The sequence below is a fragment of the Halichoerus grypus genome, chromosome 8, assembly GCF_964656455.1.
Source record: "Halichoerus grypus chromosome 8, mHalGry1.hap1.1, whole genome shotgun sequence".
NCBI classification, from domain to species: domain Eukaryota; kingdom Metazoa; phylum Chordata; class Mammalia; order Carnivora; family Phocidae; genus Halichoerus; species Halichoerus grypus.
This window is the reverse complement of record NC_135719.1, coordinates 129,082,963-129,106,580: the sequence shown is the minus strand read 5'-3', so window position 1 is coordinate 129,106,580 and position 23,618 is coordinate 129,082,963. Positions and strand designations below refer to the sequence as shown.

Here is a 23,618-nt window from a genome sequence, read left to right as displayed (position 1 = left end):
CCTAGCGCTCCTTCTGCCCCATGTGTACCGCTTTGACAAAGTCGTTTACTTTCTATGAACTTCAGTTCCTTATCTCCAAAATGTGTCTCTGGCTTAGATAGCCTCCAGGATTCCTTCCATCTGTAAAATGTCAGGAGACAAATGCTGCTCACCTCACTTAACTCTATGTTTGTCAACAAGTTTTAGAAGACATATTGGCTATGGAACCCCCAGGTGCTGGAAAAAACGTCCTCCTAGGAAGCAAGTTGCTAGGACTCCGAAAACATGTAAAGTCCATAGGGGGAAAAAGTAAGGTTTGCACTGTATGTCATATAATGGTTTGAGTAGTTATTCTTTGCCAGCAATTATAACAACAACAGCAATAATAGTGATTGACATTTATTTGAGGCCAGGCACATAAGCACTTTAAATGCATTAGCTTTTAAATCCTTACCACATATAGTTTAAAAGAAAATTATCCCCATTTTACAGGTAAGAAACAGGACAAAGAGACTGGAATAAGGACCTTGCCCAAGTGACACAGCTAACAGGTGTCAGAGCCAGAAGTCAGCCCAGATGTCTGCGTCCCGAGCCCACCAAGCACTGCTGTGCTTCTGGCAGGCTGCGGGGTAGGTGACCAAGGTCAGCAACATGTTCCTGTGTGTTTCTGTCTATGGAGCTGAGGATGCTCTAGGGCAGGGGGCTCATGTACCTGTTTGCCTTTAGCACCAAGCAAAGGCCGCCAAGTGTTAAATGTTTGTTGAGTGAATGGAGTTAACAGGTCAGTTTTTATAACTACTAACTAACACACTGAGATCCAAAAAGGTAACGGACAGAGATGAAGAGCTCCCCTCGGACCAGAACCTCTTAGATCAAATCTCTCTTTTTGGGACAGGTTTAAATGCAACGCTCTTATGAGTGATGGGACTGGCTGCCAAGTGTGTGTTTGGGGAACTGTGACATTCATCACAATGAGGCCAGACGGCATGCACATCTTTTCTCTGGGCATTTGTATCCCACACCCCCAATTTCTATCACCAAATGCAGTCTATCTCATTCTTTGCTCATTGTGCCGCCCTCCTTAGCTGCGAAGTCTCCCTTGCTTATATAGTTCCTGAGCAGGGGGTTAACAAGGATTACTTGAAATGATAATTGTGAACGGACTTTGTAGACGTTAAAGCGTGAAGCAAATGTAGAAAGGAAGTACACTATTGCTGCTTGATGCCCCTTTACTCCATTACCACTACTATATTATTACTGCTGGAGCATAAATCCCAAAGTGTAGAGAGTGACATTACCCTAGGACAGCCACACCTCCAATGGCTTAAGGCAGGGGTTGGCAAGCCAAACCCAGTCCTCCTTGTGGTTTTGTAAATAAAGTTGTATTGAATGCAGTGATGCCCGCTCATTCACATATGATCTGTGGTGGTTTTCCAGCTATACTGACAAAATTGAGTAGCTGTAACAGTAAGGCCAAAAATATTTTCTAGCTGAACTTTTACATGAAAGGTTTACCAACGTCTGGCCTCAGTTGATCACAAGTCAGTGGCTTTTACCTTATTTCTTGATACGACACCTGAAAAAGTAAATCCCACAGAGATGTACTATGTTGCAGAGGAGAAGGGGCAAGGAGCAGAGAAAAGGCATTCTGTTCTGCTATTAACTTCAACCCCATGGTTGACCTGTCCAGACCTCATTTTCAGGGCAATGGAGCAACAGTGGCCAGAGAAGCCATTAGACTAGAATCACTAGATGACCTAGCAAGTCCCTTCTGATTCCAAAAGTCTTCACTGCCCATGATCTTTACTTTCTTTCCAATACCACTATTAGATCAGATAGCTGGTTTTTTGACCTGACACTAGCTGAGAAGACTTTCCAAAGATCTAGGCAAGAGTTGAATTATAATTCCCTTTACAAATCTTTATACCACTCCAATAGGGCATCCCCTACAGCCCCAGCCCTTTCCCTGAAGAGGCAGGATAGTGCAATGGAAGGGTATAGACTTTGGGAGGTTCAGATCCCTGTATTGTTACTTTACATGCTGTGTGTCCTGGTCAAATTACTTAACCTCTCTGTGACTTAGTTTCCTACAGATATTGCTATCTTAAAATAATTCTTGTGTGGATCACAGCCACTGTAATAATGCAGAACATGTGGCACATGACAAGGGCTCAAGAAATGTTAACTGCTACCATTATTATTACAACCCACAGGATGTGAGGTGTCGGACAGAAGTACAAAGGAGCCTCAGGAATGGAGAGAAATACTCATGGCAGGCTGCCATCTGAAATACTTGATTGTCAGAAGAAAAGAATATTTTTTTCGCAGCCCTTCAGCAAACATTTCCGGAGGGAAAGAGCGCAGAGCCAGAATCTGGGGGAATGAATATTATTAGCCCACTCATTTCAAGATTCCCCTAATCAGGACTGGATCTCTCTCCTACTTCCCTCTTCCCAGTACATTTCAGTTCTCCTACTCCAACCCGCAGTCCACAAATTCATCCCTTACACACATAGCCAAGTGCAAGACTTCAAATGAGGAGTCACACAGTTTCTCATCACACCTGCACACGCACACACCCCATAAAAACACACACAGGTGTGTATGCTCCCATGTGGGTATTAATTCCTCATTGTCTTCTGGAAGACTGGATGATTTGCTTGAACCCTGCCTTAGAGAATCAGGTGCTGTCACCTTCAAGGGATGATGTGTAAGGGTTTGATTTGCAGCTAATAGAAAAATCTATTTCTTTCAGTTTCACTTCTGTCACACAATGGCCGTTGTGTTCCCTACAGGAGATTCCTTTTCCTGTGCAAAACCCACCAAGATGACAGCTCTCAGGTGGCAATATGAGCTGCCTGGGTTGAGCGGTGCCTATTAGTTTTATGACCACTGGTTCAGAATGGCCTTGCATGTCCACAGCCCATCTTAATGAAGATGGGTAAGTCAGCTGCTGATGAAATCAAATTTCTCCTCTTCCTTCCTTTCCATCTTAAAGTCCATCAAACTTTCATCCTCACAACAGAACAGCTGCTGGGGCAAACACTCAGCCCCAGTCAATCACCACAGATGGTCCCCAGGATTGTCTTGGGGAAGTGAGCTGGAAATCTGCTTTGCTGCCAAGATGACGCCAAATGGCAGAGAGGGAAGGAGGGAGTAGCTCTGCCCTCTTTCTGAGGAACAAAATGCAACAAAATTGTAGGCATAGTTAATGTGATATAATAGGAATTAAAATCCTCTGGAAATTTAGAAAAATCATATATATGGAAACCACTCTTATAATTACGTCCCTATATGCAGTAAATAGCAATTCCTTTGTTAGAGCAAAGGCACAAGGAAATTTCCTAGATAGTATAGTCCAACTGTGTGGCCTCATTCTCAGCTAAGAACTAATGCTGTTATTTATATTCTATTCTGGCAAAGTTGACACTCCCCAAATTTCTATATTTCTGGTAAGGTCCAACTCCCAACTCCATTATTACTTGGTGGTAGATTGTTTGCAAATCTGGTGAGACTTCCTCTCATCCCTGAAAGCCCATCCTTTTGCAATGTGACTTTGCTGCTTCCCCCGCTAGGAGGTAGAATCTGTTTCCCCACCCATTGACTCTGGCCTGGCCCTGAGAACTGCTTTAACCAAGAGAACGCAGTGGAAGTGCTGTTGTGTGACTTCCAAGCTCTGGAGAGTTCTTACTGTTCTTGTTACCACTCTCTTAGAATGCAGCCTTGAGACCACCATGTGAAGAAGCCCAAGCTAGCCAAGATGAGGGTAAGAGGTAATACAGAGCAGAGATAGCCAGGCCACCTAAGATCCCCTAAGACTAAAGACCAGAACCAACAGCTGGAATGTGAGTGAGACCATCTTAGGCCATTAACTCTAGTCAACCGGCCAGATGAGTACAGCCACAGGAGGGACCCTGTGTGACACCTTCAGAACTATGCAGCTGGATCCAGCCTGAATGGCTGGCCCACAGAATCATGAGCAAATAGCGTGGTTGTTTCAAACACAATGTTTTAGTGTAATTTGTTTTGTAGCAATAGCTAACTGAACCACACTTCATGCAGGAGGTCTTCACCAATGGCTGGTAGAAAGCACAGTGTGCAATTAGAGAAACAAGTTCAAATCCTTGCTCCAGTACTTGCTAACTCTTGACCTCGAGCAGATTACTTAACTTTTGAGCCTTAGTGTCTGCAAGAATAAAAGGCTGGAAGTTTAACTGTTGAGGGAATCATATAAGATAACATATGTAAGCACCTAAGCATAGGGCTTGGCACACAGGAGACACTTTTTCAATATTTGTCACTTCCTCACCTCAATAAAGCTATTTGGGTAAACACAAGCTGCTAGATCTTCAAGGGCAAGAACTTCATTGACTTTTGAATCAGTTGTAATATACAGCACAGTGTCTGATACATGGTTAACAGTCAATGCATTCAATTGAATCAATGTTCCAATATCCTCTAAGATACAGCTTGGGTTCATGCTGCCATATTTACTGGGAATTCCCAAAGTGGTGGTATGAACAGAATTGTGGGGAAACAGACTTCAGTAACCTTGGTTAAGTCCCTATATATCCTGGATCCTTCATTTAAGGTGTCCTTTAAAAGGAAAAAAAATGCTTATGATCCCCAAGTTCCTCCTGAAATTCATTTATTATAATCATGATAGCAGTTAACATTTACGGGACACTTACTTATATGTCAGATTCTGCACTAGGTTCTTTGTGTATATAGAAATTTTTAAATCACAACAATCTGGTAATACAGGTTTTATTATTGCCATTTTTAGATCAGGAAGCTCAGGTCTAGGGCAGGAGTCAGCAAACTCTGCCTGCCTGTTTTTGTAAAGTTCTACTGCAACACGGCCATACTCAACAGTGTGCATATTATCTACGGCTGCTTTCACACTGCAATGGAAGAGCTGAGGAGTTGTGGGGAGGTGGAGGTTATCGAGGCCACAAAGCTGAAAATATTTACTGCCTTGCCCCTTAGAGGAGGAGTTTGCTGACCCTTGGTCTAGAGTATAATCTGCTAACTGAGAGAGTGGCCAGTCACCATCAGGCATGTGGAACTGGAATGCCTGAGTTCTTTCCACTAAGCTATGCTGGCTTTTTATTGTCCCCACCACTTAATCATTCACTCATCACACCTGATCTTTCAAATAGCAGCTCGCAGGCAAGGATGTGCTGAGGGAAAATGTTCAAGACCTCTGCAAATGCTGCTGAGGAAATGTCAACCATGGTCTTCGTGCATGCATCTAGCTAAGAATACGTGCTCATCTGGCCTCCTGTAGCTAGAGGCCATGGAGCCACACTCAGAACTAATTGAAAAATAAGAAATGAAAAGATTTGCTTTCAACACAAACTTGAATGACTAGAATTACATCTTTATTATCTGAAGTGGGAGCTTGCGACTTGTCAAGCTCCACCTGTTCTGGCATCAGGAAGAAATACCACAGAAATTAGCCTCTGACTGGTCATCTCATTAGAGGCCAGTTATAGCCCATTTTTAGAAAACCTGATAGTTAAAAAAATGCACCTGCTAATATAAATGCATCTGAGACTTGTTAGGCATAATATAAAATTACCCAGTGCTTCAGAAATAAAGAATTCAGCACTGAGAAATATGGAGATTAAGTAAAAGGAATTAATTGAGAATGCACAGAAATGGAGACAAACATATCTAAACTAATAAACTACATTGATTGGGAAATGTAATTGAATTTACAAGGGAAAGCGATAATCCAACGGCCATCTTTTCAGAAACAAGCCTCTCTGACAAAGGGGCACAAGGCAGAGCATGGAACAGTACTTTGATAGTTGTGAAGCACTATATAAATGAGAGGGTTAGATTTATTCTTATCTTTATCACTGTCTTGATCCCTATCACAGTGATTTGAAATGACCCTTTCCCTTACTCCTCAAAGCGTGGGTTTGCTACACAGTCACACTTGTGCAAATTCTGATCCCCGCTTAGAAATGTTCCTCCTACACATCTCCATCTTTCTGGCCTCAATGCCACCATCTGATTTGAGCCCTTACTACCTTTACCTTCGATGACTGTGACAATTTGCTAATTAGTCCTTCCAAACTCAGCCTCTTGTCTTACCAATTCATCCTACATGGCACTGCCAGAATATTTTTTTAACCAGTTTCAATTTTTTTTTTTTAAAGATTTTATTTATTTATTTGACAGAGAGAGAGATAGCGAGAGCAGGAACACAAGCAGGGGGAGTGGGAGAGGGAGAAGCAGGCTTCCCGCCGAGCAGGGAGCCCGATGTGGGACTCGATCCCAGGACCCTGGGATCATGACCTGAGCCAAAGGCAGACGCTTAACGACTGAGCCACCCAGGCGCCCTAACCAGTTTCAATTTATTCATCAAATATTGGTTGATTAACTATTTGTTGTGGCCCCAAATATTGTGCTAGGAACAAAAACAGATGTAGTTTCTAGGGTTGCCAGCTAAAATATATGATACCAGTTAAATACGAATTTCAGAAAAACAACAACAACAAAAAACATTTCTTAGTACAAATATGTCTCAAATATTGCATGGGACATACTTATACTTAAAGACAAAAAAGTTGGTAATCTGAATATCAAATTTAATTGGTGTCTTATATTTTTACTTGTTAAATCTTGTGACCCCATCTGATCCCAATGGAACTTTACAGTCTACTCAGGGAAACAGATATTAATCAAATAATCTCAAAAGTAAATATAAAGTGCAACTGTGTACAAAGGGGAGAACTCCCAAAGGTTATGAGAACCTACACTGGGGGAATTTGAATTTCTCAAGGAAGTGGAGGAGGGCTTCCTAGAGGAGGTTATATACTGAAGTAGAAACCCCAGGTCTAAGTGGGTGTCAACCAAGGAAAGAGGAAGGGTACTGCTTAAGTGGGATGAACAAAGGCAAATCTGTAGAGGGAGAGTAGCAATGACCGGGAGGAGGCCAGGGAGCTGGAACAGAAATAGTGGAAGGGTCTGGTGGGTGAGGAGGCTAAAAATGCCAGCAATGACGGACCAGGCAGGGTCTCCCAGACCACATCAAACACTTTTGTCTTTGTTTGAAGGCCTGTGGAAGCCTGTGAAGAAAAAGGTTTGTTGTTGGTTTGCTTCTTCTTTTTTTTTTTTTTTTTAAGTAAGGGAGTTACAAAACCAGATTTACATTTTGAAAAGACATAGCACCCTCCTGTAAGAATTAAGCATCAACTTTTTAGTCTTGACCCTTTTCCTCTCTCGTAAATAGTAATGATAAAAAAACAAACAAAACAAAACAAAAAAAAACAATCACACACACACAAGGTCACTGAAAGGAATAAGTCAGATAATGTTCACAGTACTAGTTTGCACACTGTAAATGCCAAAGGTGTCAATAGTTACTGTAAGTATTTCTCAATATCCTCCGTCAAAGAGCCATAATCTCCTTTGCCAACTCTTCTCTCAACATCCCTTTACGTGCCCATCAATCAGCGAAGTGGGCTACTGATCCCTGAACAACACTCTTGTTTTTTCCACAATATACTCTCTACTCTCTGTCCTGCATGCCTATAAAAATCATTTTTCAGAACACAATGGAGGGGCACCTAACCATTCTTTGCTAAATGCTGTCTTCTCTGCTATTCTCCTCCCCTTCTTCTCATACTGGAAAGTCCAGGAATTCTACACAAGATACTAAGTCATGTAAAGCAATGTAGTAGACAGAAGCTGGGTGTCAGTTTCTGCTCTGTCACTTAATACTTGAATGACTTTAGTCATTTATGCTTCTTTAGTTTTGATTAGTCAGCTTAAAAAAAAAAAGTGGGATGAATAACAACCATGCTACCTGTCCTCCTGCCACAGAGAGCTGTGGCAAGGATCAAAAAGATCACAAATTTTCTCTACAATATTATAAAGCATTCTATAAATATCAAGTAATTTTAGAGCAAACCTATGTCAATCTCCAGGGAAACAGGCCAAAATTTTGAATACTGACTTCAGGTGTAGCGTCCAATATTGAATGAACTGAAAACACTACCCTTTCCTACACAATGTAAAATTACCCCAGTTAGACACGACATATTTATTACATCATCAGCGAGAAAATACGTTAGCCATCTAGAGGAACTAAAGATGACACAGTCACTGAAAAACAAATTGTCCTGTCCCTCAGCATCACTGTCCTAAACCAAAGCACGACCTTTGGATATTTCCTTTTTTGGACAGATTGTACACTTTTCTTTTCATGACAAACCAACTTCAGTCAAGAACTCCTTAGGTAGTTAATAGTGTCTTGTGATGATCCTTAAAACCCTCCTCTCATTTTACTCTTGATTAAAAAGAAAGAAAGCACGGGATTCTAAGCCCTTGACTGATTTACACTTCAATTTAATTTCTCCCCTTTCTCTTTCCTTTTTCCTTTCATTGGATGAAACCTTCCATGTAATTAGGCTCAAAAGCTCTCATCAAATGGTTTGATTGAGCTGCAGCACACTGAATTTCCCTTCGAGGCTGCTGGGGCAGAGAGAAAGCTGGGACCCTGTGAGGGCATGGTACGCCTGGGATGGAGTGAGAACCACATTCTGTGATGGCAATTAAGGCAAATGGTGTGAGGGTTTGAAATAACTTGGCTATCCTGCTCTCTGCTACCTCTGTGCTGATTTAGTGTACCACTTGTACCAGAGACTATCATCATCTCCTTGTCTGCAGCAAAATAGGTGGCCTGGAAAGTGCTAACATTGTGTGCAGCCTAAAGAGGACTAAGTCGAATCTGAAAATGGGTATTGTAGCCCCAACTCGCCCTGAACTGGAAAAGTGCGATTTGGGAACGATTCACAAACTCCTGGGATGTTAGCTTCTTCACGTGAAAAATAATTTGATTGGAAAATGTCTCTAAAAATGTCTAAGTCAAATATCTGAAAATTCCACAAATTCAAAGCAGCTTTTGAGTCCAGTGAGGGCCTTCCATCAGAATATTTTTGGGGGGGCATCACCCCAGGGCCTGAGAAACTTAGCATTCAGGTGGTAGGTCTATTTCAAAGTTACTTGTGCAGGGAAATGGAAACATCACTATCTCAGCATGGTCTGAGAGAGTGTTCTTATATGATAGCTAGTCTAATAGGTCCTTAATAACTGACAGATGATGGGGGTAGCAGGGCATACATACAAAATGGTCCCCTGGCATGGAAATCCCTAAAAATATCATCTGAAAGAGAGGGATTGGCCATAGAAGCCCAGGCTCCAGGTTTATATTCCTAGCTCACATTAAAGATGTCCCCCTCTTCAACTATAATTGACATTTTAACATGAGACCCTGTGACACAATGCACTAGTAAATGACATCAGAGCAGTAAGAAGCCGGTACTGAACCATCCCTATATCTCTAATGCACAGCAGGTTTAACTCCTGTCTGACTTTATATTCCAGGTCAGGAGCTAATCAGGTTGTTATCAAGGTCTTTATGTTAAATTATTTTTTTCTGGCTCACACATTCACCCGCATGTACATATACACACACATACCCAAAGTGAAAACCACTGCCACTCTTGGAATCTTTGTTTCATTAGTTTTACCCTTATAATTAATGAACTTCTGCAATAGGTACAAAGGGCCAAAAATAAAAGTAGATTCAAAGGTGACCTAATAAGAGTGAAGAGGTGTTTTAGAAATCATTAGAATTTTGCCTGTCAGTGCTGATAGAAAGATGAATACCAAACTTGCAAAGACAAAGCTGGAAGGCCACGTCAAGATCATTAATTGCATCTCTCTCATTTTGCAGGTAAGAGAACTAAAACCAGGAAGTTTTGGTGGTTTACCTAACACCATAACTTGAGGAGAAAGCCCACAGTAACTGTTGGAGACTAAATTTCCTGATAAATGAGTTTCTTACAGTGAATCAAAAATGAGACAGGTGAGTCACCAATGGGCTTCCTTATCAGTGGAGGGGCCCCTCATTCTTCATTGAATATGTAACCATTCTTTGCCAGCTGACTCTGAAACTTGTGTGAGTTTCCAACGACTGTTTCAGAAAGCACAGGCAATCTCCTATAATATAATAGGACTTGTGAATATAGGGAAGTGTTCCGATCAGTTGCTCTCAATACCAGGAAATAGGCTTATGTTTGTTCAATACAAGTTCAATAGATGCAAGGGGTTGACTGCTTAGTAGGTGGAAGAACTTAAAATGAATTGCCTAGTTCTCAGTCTTCATTTCTTTCCTTGTTACATTCCTGATAATAATAGCACCTACACTGAAAGATGGTTGGTAAAGATGAAATGAGATAAGATAAAGCATTTAGTTTAATACCTGACTATGATACTATGACCTATAGAAATATATATTTGGTCATTCAGATGACCAAAAAATTTCATAAAAACAACAACAACAACAAAAAGACAGGGTTCGGAGAGCCTCCAGGTTGAACACATGGAGATTGGGGAGAATGGTGCACCTGGAAAGGGCATGGAGGCTCTGCACCCCTTCCCACATACCTGAGCCTACATAGCCCTTCCACCTGGCTGTTCCTGAGTTGTATCATTTTATAATAAATCGATAATCCTGTAAGTAAATGGGTTTCCCGAGTTCGGTGACACATGCTAGAAAAATAATGGAACTCAAAGAGAGGGTTTGGGGAGCCATGTGCTTTAGAGCCGGCTGGTCAGAAGTACAGGTAACAACCTAGATGGTGACTGGCATCTGATGTAGGGGTTGGCAGTGGGGGCGGCAGTCCTGTAGGACTGAACCCTCAGCCTGTGGAATCCAGTGCTGCCCCCAGCTAGACAAGCATCAGAATGGAGTTGAATTGGTATCTGAGAGAATTGCTTGGCCCCCGTGCAAACAGACATGCTGGAATTAGGGGCAGAAACCCAAAAGACTGACACAAAGTAAATGCATATTGTCAGCTGCTAAGTTTAGAAGATTTCACAGTCCTCATAATTAATCTTGGCTCTAGGTCTAACATAAAAGACCTTTTAAAAAGAGTCAGACACTGCAGTTGAAAATATTACTTTGCAAATTTTTCCCCCCACCATCCAGGTAATATTACGTGAGTATTTAAATATTAAGAGCACAGGTCTAGATTCAGACTGCTTAGATATCCAGCCTGGTTCTGCCATGTGTTATCTTATGACCTGACCTTATGCCTCAAACATTCCATGCCTCAGTGTCTGCATCTTTCAAATGGGAAAACGACTATATCAACCTCATAGGAGAACTAAACAAGCTAAGAGCTTTAGAAGAGTGCCAGGCACACTGAAAGAACACACACGAAAGTGATATATTGTTATTATAATTATTAAGAGTCAGGTAGATATTATTATCGTTCTTGTGGAAGCATAGAAGTCTCCTCTCTTGAGTTTATTTTATCTAAGAAGATTGAATTGACATAAGTGAACACATAATTCCCCATCCAATTATGCCGAGATAGTGGCTTATGGAAAGAGGTATACAATAATTGGTTTAAGAAAAAAGATATCCAAACCACAGGACCCTCCCTCCACCCAAATTACTCTGTCGGCCAAATTTCTACCTGAGCTTTAACCCTTTAACCATCCTTTTAAACTTTTAAATAATCAGAATGCTGCTAACATGGACGCCAAGAATCCAAGCAGGGCTTGCTTTATTTTACCTGTGATCTAGTTTTTCATGAGGGCCTTCAGTCTTTCATTAAAATCAAGGATTCAAAGAAATTGGAGTTACTAAGAGGCCCCAAAGCCTTTGCTGCCTATCACTACTTGCTCATGATATGTCCGGGATTTGAGACCAGGAATGAAATGGGCTGTGGAAGCACATTAAAACATTTTAACCAGAGTGATGGCCTTTTTTCTAGAGCCACTGAGGCAAGGCCAAATGGGGGGGCACTAGTTTCTCTTTCTAGTCATTGGCCCTAATCTGAAGAGAAGGATCTGCCCAAGTCCATGTCCCTGAAGATGTGGCCACACCTGTGCACTTGACTTCAAGTCTTGCCTGCTCTTCAGAAAGAGATCTCTGTGTGGCAATTTCAAATTCTAAAAAGTGCTCATTCTACTTGGGGGTTGGAGGTAATTACTTCTTCTTCCTTGTTTGAGTCTCTGCAGACAGCCTGGCCCTGCCTATGTCCTCTCCCTCCCCTTCGAGGACAGCATCAAATGACAAAGGGGGAACGCAAATAAATGCTAAGTAAAACACCCAACACTGGTTCGGTTTAATGCTGTGCTCTATCAACCTGCTCTCCTGCCTAGCAACTGAGGTGGCTCACCCCAACTTCATTTTCATTTTAATGTGCCACACAGAAGAGTAGCCTAAATATATAGCCCCAGTTCTGAAGCATATAATCTGTAAACTACAGGAACAGGGAGATCATTTCCATTGGTTTCTTATGTAGTCAAAACCACAATTTGCACCCAAAGCGTGTAATTATATTCAAATTCTGAAAGACTGTCTCAGAAAGAGTTGAAATTCATAGTTTGGGGGAAAGTCACTCAAGAGTATACACAGTTATATTCTAATGTGGGGGGGGTGACAGAAATATTTCAAAACAGTAAAAAAAGGGAGGGTGATAACAGTAGCTCAGAAAATATGGCTTGCTGGTTTCTACAAGTTTTCTGTTCCCAAAGCCACTCCATAGCTGGTAAGCAAGAGGTGGGGACTGGGTCAGGGGACATGTCTTTGTACAATAACTCAGTTGTGGCTTCCAGATGGGATACAGACAGGTGAGTACATAGGCCATTTCCCTCTGCTTTCTGGGGAGGAGACCCAACCGGGACAGGCAATGTCTCCCTACACAGGAACCTGAACCTGAGTCCTTTCCCACACTGGAGTCTCCCATACAGAGGAAGCCTTCCAGACACCCCCAAGAAAGCCTGCCTCTTAGCACAAAGCCAGGCACCTATTAGAAAAATGCACATGGAAAATTAATTTTTCCGGAAGCCCAGAGAAGTCCTTTGCTGGCAGAATCCAATCCTGCAGGACTTAATCCGGTTAAAAGAAAGATCAGTCTGTAGAAAGACAGATGGGACACAAGGTTGCAATTTGAGAAAGGGTCCCGAAGGAGTGAGAAGCTGGCCCTTCAGCAGAGGAGTGAAAAAAAGATGGTGGAGTTGGAGTCATATTGCCCAGTTTCCCACTGATTCTGATACTGACTGGATGCCTATAGCCAAATCCTCACTTTGCCCATCTGGAATATAAGAGGGTCAGACAACCCCTAAGCTCTCTTGTAGCTCTGAGGTTCTGTAAACCTGTTGGTATGCTTCTGAGAAATACATAACTTCCCGTGCCCTTCGCCTCTTCTATAAAGGACTATCCCTACTCTCCTAATAAACAAGAGCCAATCATGCGGCACCTCACGCAGTCATTTACTCACTCACTCAAAAAAACATGTATCGGTGTGGATGCTTCATCTGTCTGCTCCTTCTCATTAGTATCTCCTTGGGTCAGAATGGGTTCAAGCAGACCGAGAGACATTCAAATACTTATTATGAACCGGACACTCTTGTAGATGCTTTGTAGAGGTGTGCCAACTACATTAATCAGAACTTCTCAATAACCTGTACACCTTATTCCTGACAAAAGAGCTTGCTGTATTTGCTTCCTGTTTCTCGAGATAAGGGACTGTGTGGTATACCAGAAAGGCCAAGAACTTTGTGCCCAGAACTGAGTTTGAATCATGGCTCTACCACCATAGTACTTTGGTCAGGGCACGTAAACTCTCTGAGTCTCATTGCTTTTATGTGTGAAATGGTGGTAACCTTATGAATACTAAAGGCTTGTGGGGATTAAGTGGAATCATATATGTAAATAACTGGAGGAGGGCCTGGCACACGGTAGGTGTGTCCAATGTGAAGGTATATGATCCACGCAAGTCTCTCAAAACTCTAACACAAGCAGACATAAACCACTTGCTCTTTATAAACTCTGTTGCCATGCTGCCCTCTGCTCTGATACAGCTAAACACAGCAGAGCATCTTAAACATAACACAGAATTCCTTTCTAATGCTGATAAGATGTGTTTAAATGAAGGCTGTGTTCTTCCTGTCTCGACATGATGCTGTGGTGAAGCTGGACGGCGGGCTTTCTAACATTACAGTGTGCCATTCTTGCACGTGATTCGGCTTCTGTCAGAGGGAAAAAGAGAAAACCTGGTTGTGGCTTTGGCATGGGTTATTAGTCAAGAAAACAAACCTATAAAATACCCAGCAGACCTGGGGAACTCAGATCCGTGTAAGATACACAGTGGTATGTTTAAAGGCGTACAAATTGGAGAAGCATGCGGTCCTTGCGTCGAGAACCATTTGGAGAGATCATCTCACTCAAACTGCTCATTGTACAAATGAGGAAGAAATGAAAAAGCCAATTTTTCCCCAGTGGCAGTGTTAAGGCGTATACACACTACATGGCATGCAGAAAACTATAGGTAAAAGAAAGAGGATAGGTTAGTATATGAAGATATTCCATAGTGTGCTTAAATGTTAAGAGACTAATGTGATTTAAAAACATAATGTCATATCCAAAGTCACAGAGTTTGTCAGGGAAAAAACTAGGCATGATATCTATGGCCCAGCGTAATGTTCACTCCAGAAGAATTCTGGTTTAAATTTGGGCTCCACAAAGTCAACTCTAAGCGTTCCAGCACCTCCCAAGCTCCCACCTCCTCTATAACTTTGAGTCCTGGTGAGTAGAAGCACCAGAAGGGACATTTAGAGAAAGTCTCTATTTCCAGATCCAAAAATAGTAGTCCTAAAAAGACCTGTCTTTTTCCTAGCATAAACCAGATTAAAAATTCAAGTTTTCAATGGGTGCTGAGCATCATACAGGAGTGTTTAAATTCAGCAGACGTCATCTAGAAACATGATCCAATTATGTATTTCCAAAATGATTTCAGAATATTTCTTAGGGGCCTCTCCCCTTTTATTTCAATAGATTTCTCAGCTTCTAAACAGTTTGCTATTTGTCATTTTAGGCTAAATTTTGCCTGGCATGGTTTTTTACATGTTATCAAAAAACACAAGCTGACCACACATGCTATATTCGTTTAGTGCCATAAACAAGGAAATACATATTAAAGTTGTCTCCCCTTGGAGGCAAAAAGTGTCGCTGCAGATAAGAAAATGAGGAGAAGCAGTAGATGCATGCTCTTTAACCTCAAACTACCAACCAGTAGCCATTCAACAAGGAAGCTCGATTTTGTACCAGGAACTGAAAGAGCATTATCATTAAAATAGTTCTCATAGGATATTTAATCTGTACACAGTAGCTTGCAATGTAGAAAGCACAACTTGTTTAATTTCTTAACAATTCTGTGACATCTGTGTGGTATTATTATTGCTATTCTCAGTTTAGAGATAAAGAAACTGAGTCAGTCAAGCCTCATGACTTATCCAAGATCACAAAGCTCCTGACAGAAAAAAGACTGAGAACTAGTTCTTCCAATTCTAAATCTTGTGGTTGATTGTCCCCACGGCCACCTACCATCACACTGCCCATCTCTATTATCATTCACCTGTCATCATCATAAGCATGTATTCTCTCAAAAGTCACTTTTCAAAAGTATCTGAATACAGAAACAAAAACAAAAATGAAAGAAAAAAAAACACTCAAAAAACTCATTTCACAAAGAGCTGAATCCATTGCTTGGGATTTGCAGTTTGGTTTTTTTCTTATCAAGTTGCTTGATAATTGTCATACATTCTGTCACCCAAGCCTCATGACATGTCATGATGTAGACAGATTACTTCCCATTTATATTTTAAGATGAACTTTCACAAAATAAAAATCCAACAGAAAAATAATGAAATTGATACTTTGTTAAAAGGACATATTTTTCAGCTGCAAAAAAGTGGGAGTTTATACTGCTTTCACCTTTTTTTCTTTTCTTTTCTTTTTTTTTTTCTGAAAGGTGAGATGTGAAGGGGGTTGGTGATGTGTGTCTCAGGAAAGGAAAAGAATGGGCAACTGTGGTTTACAAAGGAAGTTACTGGGTGGGCAGGAAGGTCTGGCCTCGAATGGCAGCAGATCTAAGGAGAGAGAGTCTTGGAGTGTGGACATTGGAGTCTGTCTGCAGAGCATGTGGCTAGAGTCAAACAGAACTAGTCTACAAACAGAACTAGGTATAGACTGGGTCACACAAGATAAACTGACATGAAAGCAAACACAAGGTTGAACTAAACCTACTGATATTGTTTTCTCCAAATAAAGAGACTTTTTCCTCTTGAGGCACCATCGTATCAGTTTTGTTTATTACCACTGTTACTGAAGGTTTTATATTTCCACTGTGAAAGGTTGGGTTTAGCAGAGATTCACTGAATGGTACATTTTTACTTCGTTCCCAGTGACTGTGTCCTAGGGGAGAAGGAGGCGTGTTATGGGCTGAACTGTGTCCTCCCAAGACTCAGATGTTGAAGCCCTAAACCCCAGTACTTTAGAATGTGACTGCATTTAGAGATAGTACCTTCAAAAAGTTTTTTGATTAAGTTAAAATGAGACATTTGGGTGAGCCTTAATCCAGCCTGACCAGTGTCCTCACAGAAGAGGATATTTGGACACACAAGGAAACATCAGGGATGCATGAACACAGAGCAAAGAGCATGTGATGACACGATGAGAAGGTGGCCACCTACTAGCTAAGGAGAGAGGCCTCAGAAGAAACCAGATCTGCCAACAACATGACCTTGGACTTCTAGCCTCCAGAGTTGTGCAAAAATAAATTTCTGTCACTTAAGCCACCCAGTCTGTGATTTTTTTTTTTTTTAATGGCAGCCCTAACAAACTAATAGAGGGAGGGGAAGTATGGATAAGTTCAAGGTTTATCTTCAGAGATCTGCCTCCCTCTCACATCACCCAGGGTCCTAGCGAAGCAAGCCTTCTGAGATCATTCACTAAATGGAGTACATTACTCCTCCTAGATTCAAAATCAGATGATAAAACAATAAAATTCTTACTATGGAATTCCAGCCATCACCCAGTCTGGTGAAGGTTTTTGTTTGTTTGTTTCCTGAAAGCAATTGTTCCAATGATCTCATCTCCTGTCCCTATGATATGGCAGTCCTCATCTCCTCTCCTGCACCGATCCACACTGAAAGTCCTGAGGAAATTGACAGGAGGATACTATAATCTTGCTTTGGTAATCTTTCAAGAACAAGTGAATCTCCAAAACCTACCACTTGCCAGCAAATTTGAGAAAAGAAAAACAATGCATCTAGAGGAGAGAAAGAAGGAGAAACCAATTTAATTAATTCATCACCAAGGCCAAAGACATATAAATCTTACAATTTTATCTGTCAACCAACACTATGAATTATTCAGCAAACCGAATCCCAAGAAGGAACGGAGAGAGAATGTGGTTAGGAAGCAGCTGGCTGAGCAGAAGAAAGTGCTCAACACATCAGAGTAAAACAAGCCTCAAGGCTGGAAAAAGTTAAGAGGTAGGTCTTTGTGACAATGAATGAGGAGCACAATTTCTTATAAGAAGGACTCCCGGCACGTGTGTCACTAGCAGGATCAGGCCACCACTTCTGCTGAGATGACTCAAATAGGGCTCATGCTGCCTCCCCTACACACACACACACACACACACACACACACACACACACACACACCCCTGGTTTCTAAGCAGAAGACTTTCCTCTAAATACATTGTGGTCTGTTCCCTTTTAAAATTGAGTTTTGTGGGGCACCTGGGTGGCTCAGTCGGTTAAGCCACTGCCTTCTGCTCAGGTCATGATCCTGGGGTCCTGGGATCGAGCCCCACGTCCGGCTCCCTGCTCAGTGGAGAGCCTGCTTCTCCCTGTCCCTCTGCCTGCCACTCTGCCTACTTGTGCTCTCTATCTCTCTGTCAAATAAATAAATAAAATCTTTAAAAATAAATAAATAAATAAATAAAATAAAATTGAGTTTTGTGTCCTCAACAAGTTTCCCTACATTCCTAAAGAGTCAGGAAGGCCTACTATTTTATGGAGGATAAAATGCAAGGCACATACTAAACCTAGATTCTCAGAAAAGTCAGTTTTCTAAACTACTAAGTATGAAAGCATTTTTTAGGCAGATGCTCACTGGAGTTCTTAAAGGTGGGAGAGGGGAAAAAATATACAAACCTCCTTTATGAAACTGAAGGTTGGTAAACAAATGTATTTTCGTATTTGTATTTCCCGTACCACTAAACTACCTAGGAGCTCTGACAAGCATGATATTTAAGCATGGAAATAAAGTTGAGGATGAAAAATACTTATATGGATATTCTGAATGACAGGAGAATGTAAAACTGTATTTTATAAAGACTATTTAAACTGTATATTAATTAATTTAATTGGTAGCTGGATCCTCACTCCATTCCCCATATTTTTACATTAGAGAAGCACTTATCTTTTATAGATGATCAAAATACTTCTGAAATTATCCCTGGCTGAACACCACAATGTCTTATGTGGATTTCTATCCTCATCAAGGAGCACACAGCCTGACACATAGTAAATGTTCAATAAATGTTAGCTGACTACTAAGTAGGTGAGAGCATGGCAGAACGCAGGGAGCCTGAGTGAGAGAGGGGACAAACCAAGGGGGAAAACTTACTAGATCCCACTTAAGAAGAGAGAGTTGATTCTGTCCTGAGACAGAATCCTAACCGTAGAGTATTTTGGGTGCCTCAGGCACTTGTGGTCTTAGTCTCCTGCACTCGTAAAGGAGCACAGCCTTCTCTAGGCTGCCCTGGGCAGGGTGGTCTGGATGGAGGGGTGACAAAAACTGATTAACAGGACAACTCTGAGGACTTCTGGCTTCTCAGGAAATGAGCAAGGGGAAAGAGCGTAAAACAAACAAACATCTCCAAGTTCAAAGAAAGTTCTTGGACTCAAGGCTCTAGTTTTCATTTTATACCAGAATGAAGGGCATTTACTCCTTCCCAGACAATAGAGACTGCTGCTTTTAACTCTGGAATAAGGTTAGCAGAAAACTATTAGTAACAACATTAGTCTCATGGTGCTGTGCCTCCATCCAAAAGATTTTTTAAAAACAATTGCTGTTAGTGGACTAACTCCTAGTGGTCCTAACTCCTGTTAGGACTAGGAGAAAGCAAGTGTACTCCAAGTAAGAACGGGAGGTGCATTAGCAAAGCTCCGAGGGGTCTTCTGGTCTTTTCAGGACACAAAAAGTCGCAGCTTGGATGTGGGATTGGAGTCAGAAGTTGGGGCATCTTGTTGATTGCCGTTTCTCTCGTTTTCAAGCTCAAAAACATTAATTAAACATGCAAGGAGCCTACTTAATATAGATGCATTCTCTCTCCAAGCCCCAAATCAATGGGATGGGACTTCAGGACTGAAAGAGGATACTCAAGAGGTGAATTCATGAGCTTTCTTATCTTAGCCATGCCAGACCCTGGGGTTCACTGCATTCCACAGCTCTGGTGGGTAAGGGCCTTTTCTGGGGTCTCTAGTCATTTATTTACTCCGTTCTCCTTTTCCATCACACTGAATCTTATCAGATGCAGGTTAATGAGAAACCAGACTGGGAATAAGTCAAAAAGATTCAGAAGTTACTGAGAAATTGATCCTTGAAGAAATGAAGTCAATAGAAAAGAGCTGTGTTTAATCTGTGCAAGGCTCAACCCCTTTAGCCCTTTTAGCTGAAAGAGAGAGAGACAGAGACAGAGAGCGGAGAGAGAGACTGACAGATTTAGGAACCCCTGGGAAGTAAGGCTCTGCAAATACCATCACTTAACTAGTAGCTGCTTTTAACTGTTTACATCCTGCACAGAAAACATCAAGACTCTGCCAGCCTATAACCTCTAACTAATGCATAATATCCATCTCCCTGCTGATCATTTACACTAATTAGCGAAATTTAGCTAATTATCGCTGAGCCTTTCCATGTTTAATTATGGCTATTAGTAATCGTCTTTCTGGCTTCCTCCATCTCCCACTCCCCTCTTTTTCTTTCCCACTCTTTACAATCCCACCCCCACTCTAGGTCCCTCTCCCCTAGGAGCTAACAGTTTCCATTTCAATGAAATGGCTTTTGCTTTTTGGGTGATTGTAGTTCTTTCCTCTCCTATTTTTTTTTTTTTTTTAAGAAAGCCTACACCAGACCCAGCAGGAGTCACAGAGAAAACAGCAACCAGATCAAGATCAAGCATTCACTCCTTCCCACCGCCCCTCTCTGCCAACCTTACAAGCTAGGAGCTGCTTGACAACTCCATCAAATAAAATTTAAAGAGAGAGCCAGAAAGAGCCAGAGTACGTGCTGGCATTTTCTCAATGTGCTTCCACTTAACACCACAGACAGCACAGAGCAGAAGCCCACGGCTAGGAGGCAGTGGGAGGAACTGACGTTCCGAATGGGGTCTGCATGCTCTAGATCTTCAAACTACAAGCTAGGGCAGGGGACCTGGAGTGTGGTTCACTCGTGCTGCTCCCTTGAGAGCTGCTCCTGCCGCTGGGCTCTGTGATTCCTACTGTCCTCGCCATCAGAGTAAAGTGCATAGTAAACAAATATTGAAGATCCCTTCTTTGGAACAGTTTACTACAGCAGACTCCCACCTTGGTGGCCAACGTTGCCCTTTCAGAGGGCAGCTTGCTCGGAGCTGAATAGATCTTTAAGAGCCATAGATCTTTTCCTTCAATAGCTATGTGAGGAGGGTTGTTGGGGGCAAAACACATCATACCTGTATTGTGTGAACAAGCCTACCAGGGCTACCTTTAATTGAAATAACATTGGTATAAATGGTGGAATCAAAGTTACTGTAATTTACACTTGGGAAAATTCTAAATGGACTCTGTCTTATCTATTTGATCACTTCCTATGTAGTAGTTAGCAATATTAGATGTGTAGCTTTTTGAGACAGCTGGTCTTTCTCTCAGTCATGTGGACAAACATAAAGCTGCCCAAATGAACAATACTGGCTACTCTTTATTAATTACATTTTCTGCCTTCTTACACTCAGCTACTCTCCCCCCTGACTTTAACCACACAGGCCACTTCACAGCATTCCATCAACTTCAGGCTGAAGACCTAAGGACCCCTCCTATCTACTTCCCCATGACCTGCTCCAAAACAAGATCTGAAAAAAGGGTTGAAAGCAAGGTGAATGGATATTCTCAAAGTGCAAAACCTGGGACTTATCTGATAAGTTGCTCCCATCATGGGGGCGGGGAGTGAAGGAGGCAGAAGGTTCAAAGGGGAAAATGTGGTGTTTGTGAAGCTATGAATAAGAAAGCTAAGGAGAGGAGAAACCATTAGAGAAATTGAGGGGCCGGGGCAGAAAACACTAGCCTTTAAGGGGGAATTGAACATTTTCTTCTCTCATGCACATGCGATGCTTTTTATCATTTTAAATTCAATTTTTTTTATTATCTTCCCACCCTTGACATTACCTGAAAGGCGAGTGGGTTAAGGAATCGCTATGCCCCATTAAAAGGATAAAGAGCAGAGAGACCCACCGTGCCCTCCTCGAAGGGAAACAGGGGAGCGATAGATAGAAATAGGCACTGAGTGATGCTTGCTGCCATGGAAATGGTGCTCGTGCTGAGAGTGAGACCCCGGCGAGGAAGAGGAGGAGGAGGAAGAAGCTACATTAGAGGAACTCCACACAGAGCTGACGATACATCCCCAGAAGAGGGACCAGATCCCAAGCGTCCAGGCCGGCCCGCGAGGAGGGCTCCGTCTCGCGTGGATTCTCAGGTGCATGGTCAACGCACTGGACCACTACAGATGGGCAGTTTGAATTCCAGCCAGTGAGGAATAATGAAGTTCATGATGCCCAAGGGCCCATCATAGCAGCAGGAATACTTGCCCGTATTTTGGAAAGAGGGAGGGAATAAGCGCTTTCAAGACAGATGATGAATCAGTTAAAAAAAAAAAAAAAAAGAAAGAAAAGAAAGAAGGCAAATCTCCTCTTTCCCGGGGCTGAAATTTAGAAAGCCAAAGTCCACCCAGGTATAGCAACCCTCCTAGGGAGCCCCGGAATGCCACACATGGCAGGGGAGGCCCAGCGCGGCTTCCTCCTGATCTCCAGGCGACTCAACTGCACACTCCGGAAAGCCACACAGAGGAAAGGTGGAAACGAAGGAAGAAAGGGGAGGCAGCAGGAGACCCAAGAAGGTTCAGGTTAGTTTATCCCAACATCCAGGCAGTCTGAACATTTTTTTTTTCTTTTTCCACTTCCATGCGATGCGTTGCAGAACTGCCAGGCAAAAGGGGGCTGCAGGTGGGAGAGTTCTTCGCGTGTTCCCGAAGTCTCGGTGGAAGGGCGCGGAGGCTGTTAACCCTGCGCGTTCTGGAAGAGCGCCACGGAGCAACCTCCTGCGTCCTGGGTTTCCCAACTGGATGAAAAGCAGTAGCAGCAGCCGCAGCAGCCGGAGGAAGAGAACGAGAAGGACCGGAGGGAAAGAGGCAAGGAGGGGGAAGCCAGCGCGGAGCAGCCACCCAAACCAACGTGGCCCTGGGCGGAGAGAGGTGGGTGGGCGAGCAGGGAGAACGCCAGAGGAGGTGCCCGGCAGGCGGCAGAAGTGGCGGAGAGGCGGGCGGGCGCCTGCAAAGTGCGCGGAACTGGGAGGCACAGGTGAAGTGAAGCGAGGAGTTGGGGAGCCAAATTCACAAATGGGCAAGCCATATGCAAATAGCGCACTCCCGAGAGCAAATCAGTGCAGCCCGAGCGCTCTGCCGAGGGACTGGCTGGCTCGGGAGGGAGGAGGGGCCCGAGCGACCCGGAATCCCGGCCCTCCCCATTCAAGTACACGCTCGCACGTCTACACCCGCGCGAGCCTCCCGCGCACACCGCTGCCCTCCCCGCGCTCCGCTCCCTCCCAGAAGAGTGAGCGTGTGTGTGCGCGCGGATGAGTGAGCCCGACAGACCTACAGACGGACGCTGCGCCTTTTTTTGCTCTCTTTTTAAATCACCCTTTCCCTTCTCTCTCAGGCGCATTAAGCCAAATTCGGATGATTAAGGCACCTTTTACAATTTGGGAAGAAAAATGCAGGCGATGGCTATAGCTGAAGTAGCCCAAGATAGAAATAAAAATAAACCCCTTGAGTCAGCAAGAGCGCTGGAGCGGCTGCACGCCGTGATGCTGCCCGCTCGCTCCCCCTGGCCTGGCGGTCAGCACTGTTCGGCCACTCTCCCAGGCCCCCACCCGCAGGGGGAGAGGCGGGAACCCGCGTCCTGTCTCTTGACAGTGAACGGAAGAGGTGGCCTGGGGACCCCGGAGGGTGAGGGGTTTGGTGGCTGGAGGCCCTTCGAGAAGGCAGCTTTCACCCCGCTGGTGGACAGGACGCTCTTGGAAATTCAGGTCCCAGGGGTTAGCGCCCGCGCCAGCTGTCCTGGTCAAATAACTTCAGAAGCGGCGAGGGCTGCTTCTGCTGGCGGAAGACGAGTGGCTGGCCCGCCCCTGACTGGCCTCGGAGGCGCTGCCCGTGGTGGGTGAAGCCTCCGAGCCCCCAGGGTGCTGGGCACCAGAGAGCGCGGCTTTTACATCCAGGCTGAACCTGCAGGGGAGAGCGGGAGTGACAGGAAGAGGGTTGGCGCGCCTGTCCTGGCCATCTGTGCCTCCAGGAGGAAGCTGACCCAGGGCTCTGCCAGAGAACAGTGACATTCTGGAGGATGCGGCCTCCACCCCCGCCACCCCGTTCCCCCGCACTCTGCATGATGAGAGCGGGAGGCATAAACCCAAAGGACAGTCCTCCTAAACCTGGGGGCGGGGGG

At 43.4% G+C, this 23,618-nt stretch overlaps 1 protein-coding gene across 28 annotated transcripts in view; it reads right to left on the bottom strand.

Moving 5' to 3' along the window:
• The window catches only part of NRXN3 (neurexin 3), a 1,523,557-nt gene that overhangs the window by 488,622 nt on the left and 1,011,317 nt on the right, over nucleotides 1-23,618 (bottom strand). The window contains exon 1 of one of the 28 annotated variants that reach the window (XM_036094023.2): nucleotides 21,358-22,588. The exons of 23 other annotated variants lie outside the window; for them this stretch is intronic. In XM_036094023.2, the coding sequence (XP_035949916.2) occupies nucleotides 21,358-21,604 (247 nt within the window). In that variant the 5' untranslated portion in view covers nucleotides 21,605-22,588. Of the gene's footprint in view, nucleotides 1-21,357; nucleotides 22,589-23,618 lie in introns of those variants that run through there. 4 more of the 28 variants (XM_036094028.2, XM_036094029.2, XM_036094026.2 and 1 more) reach the window with 4 other exon arrangements.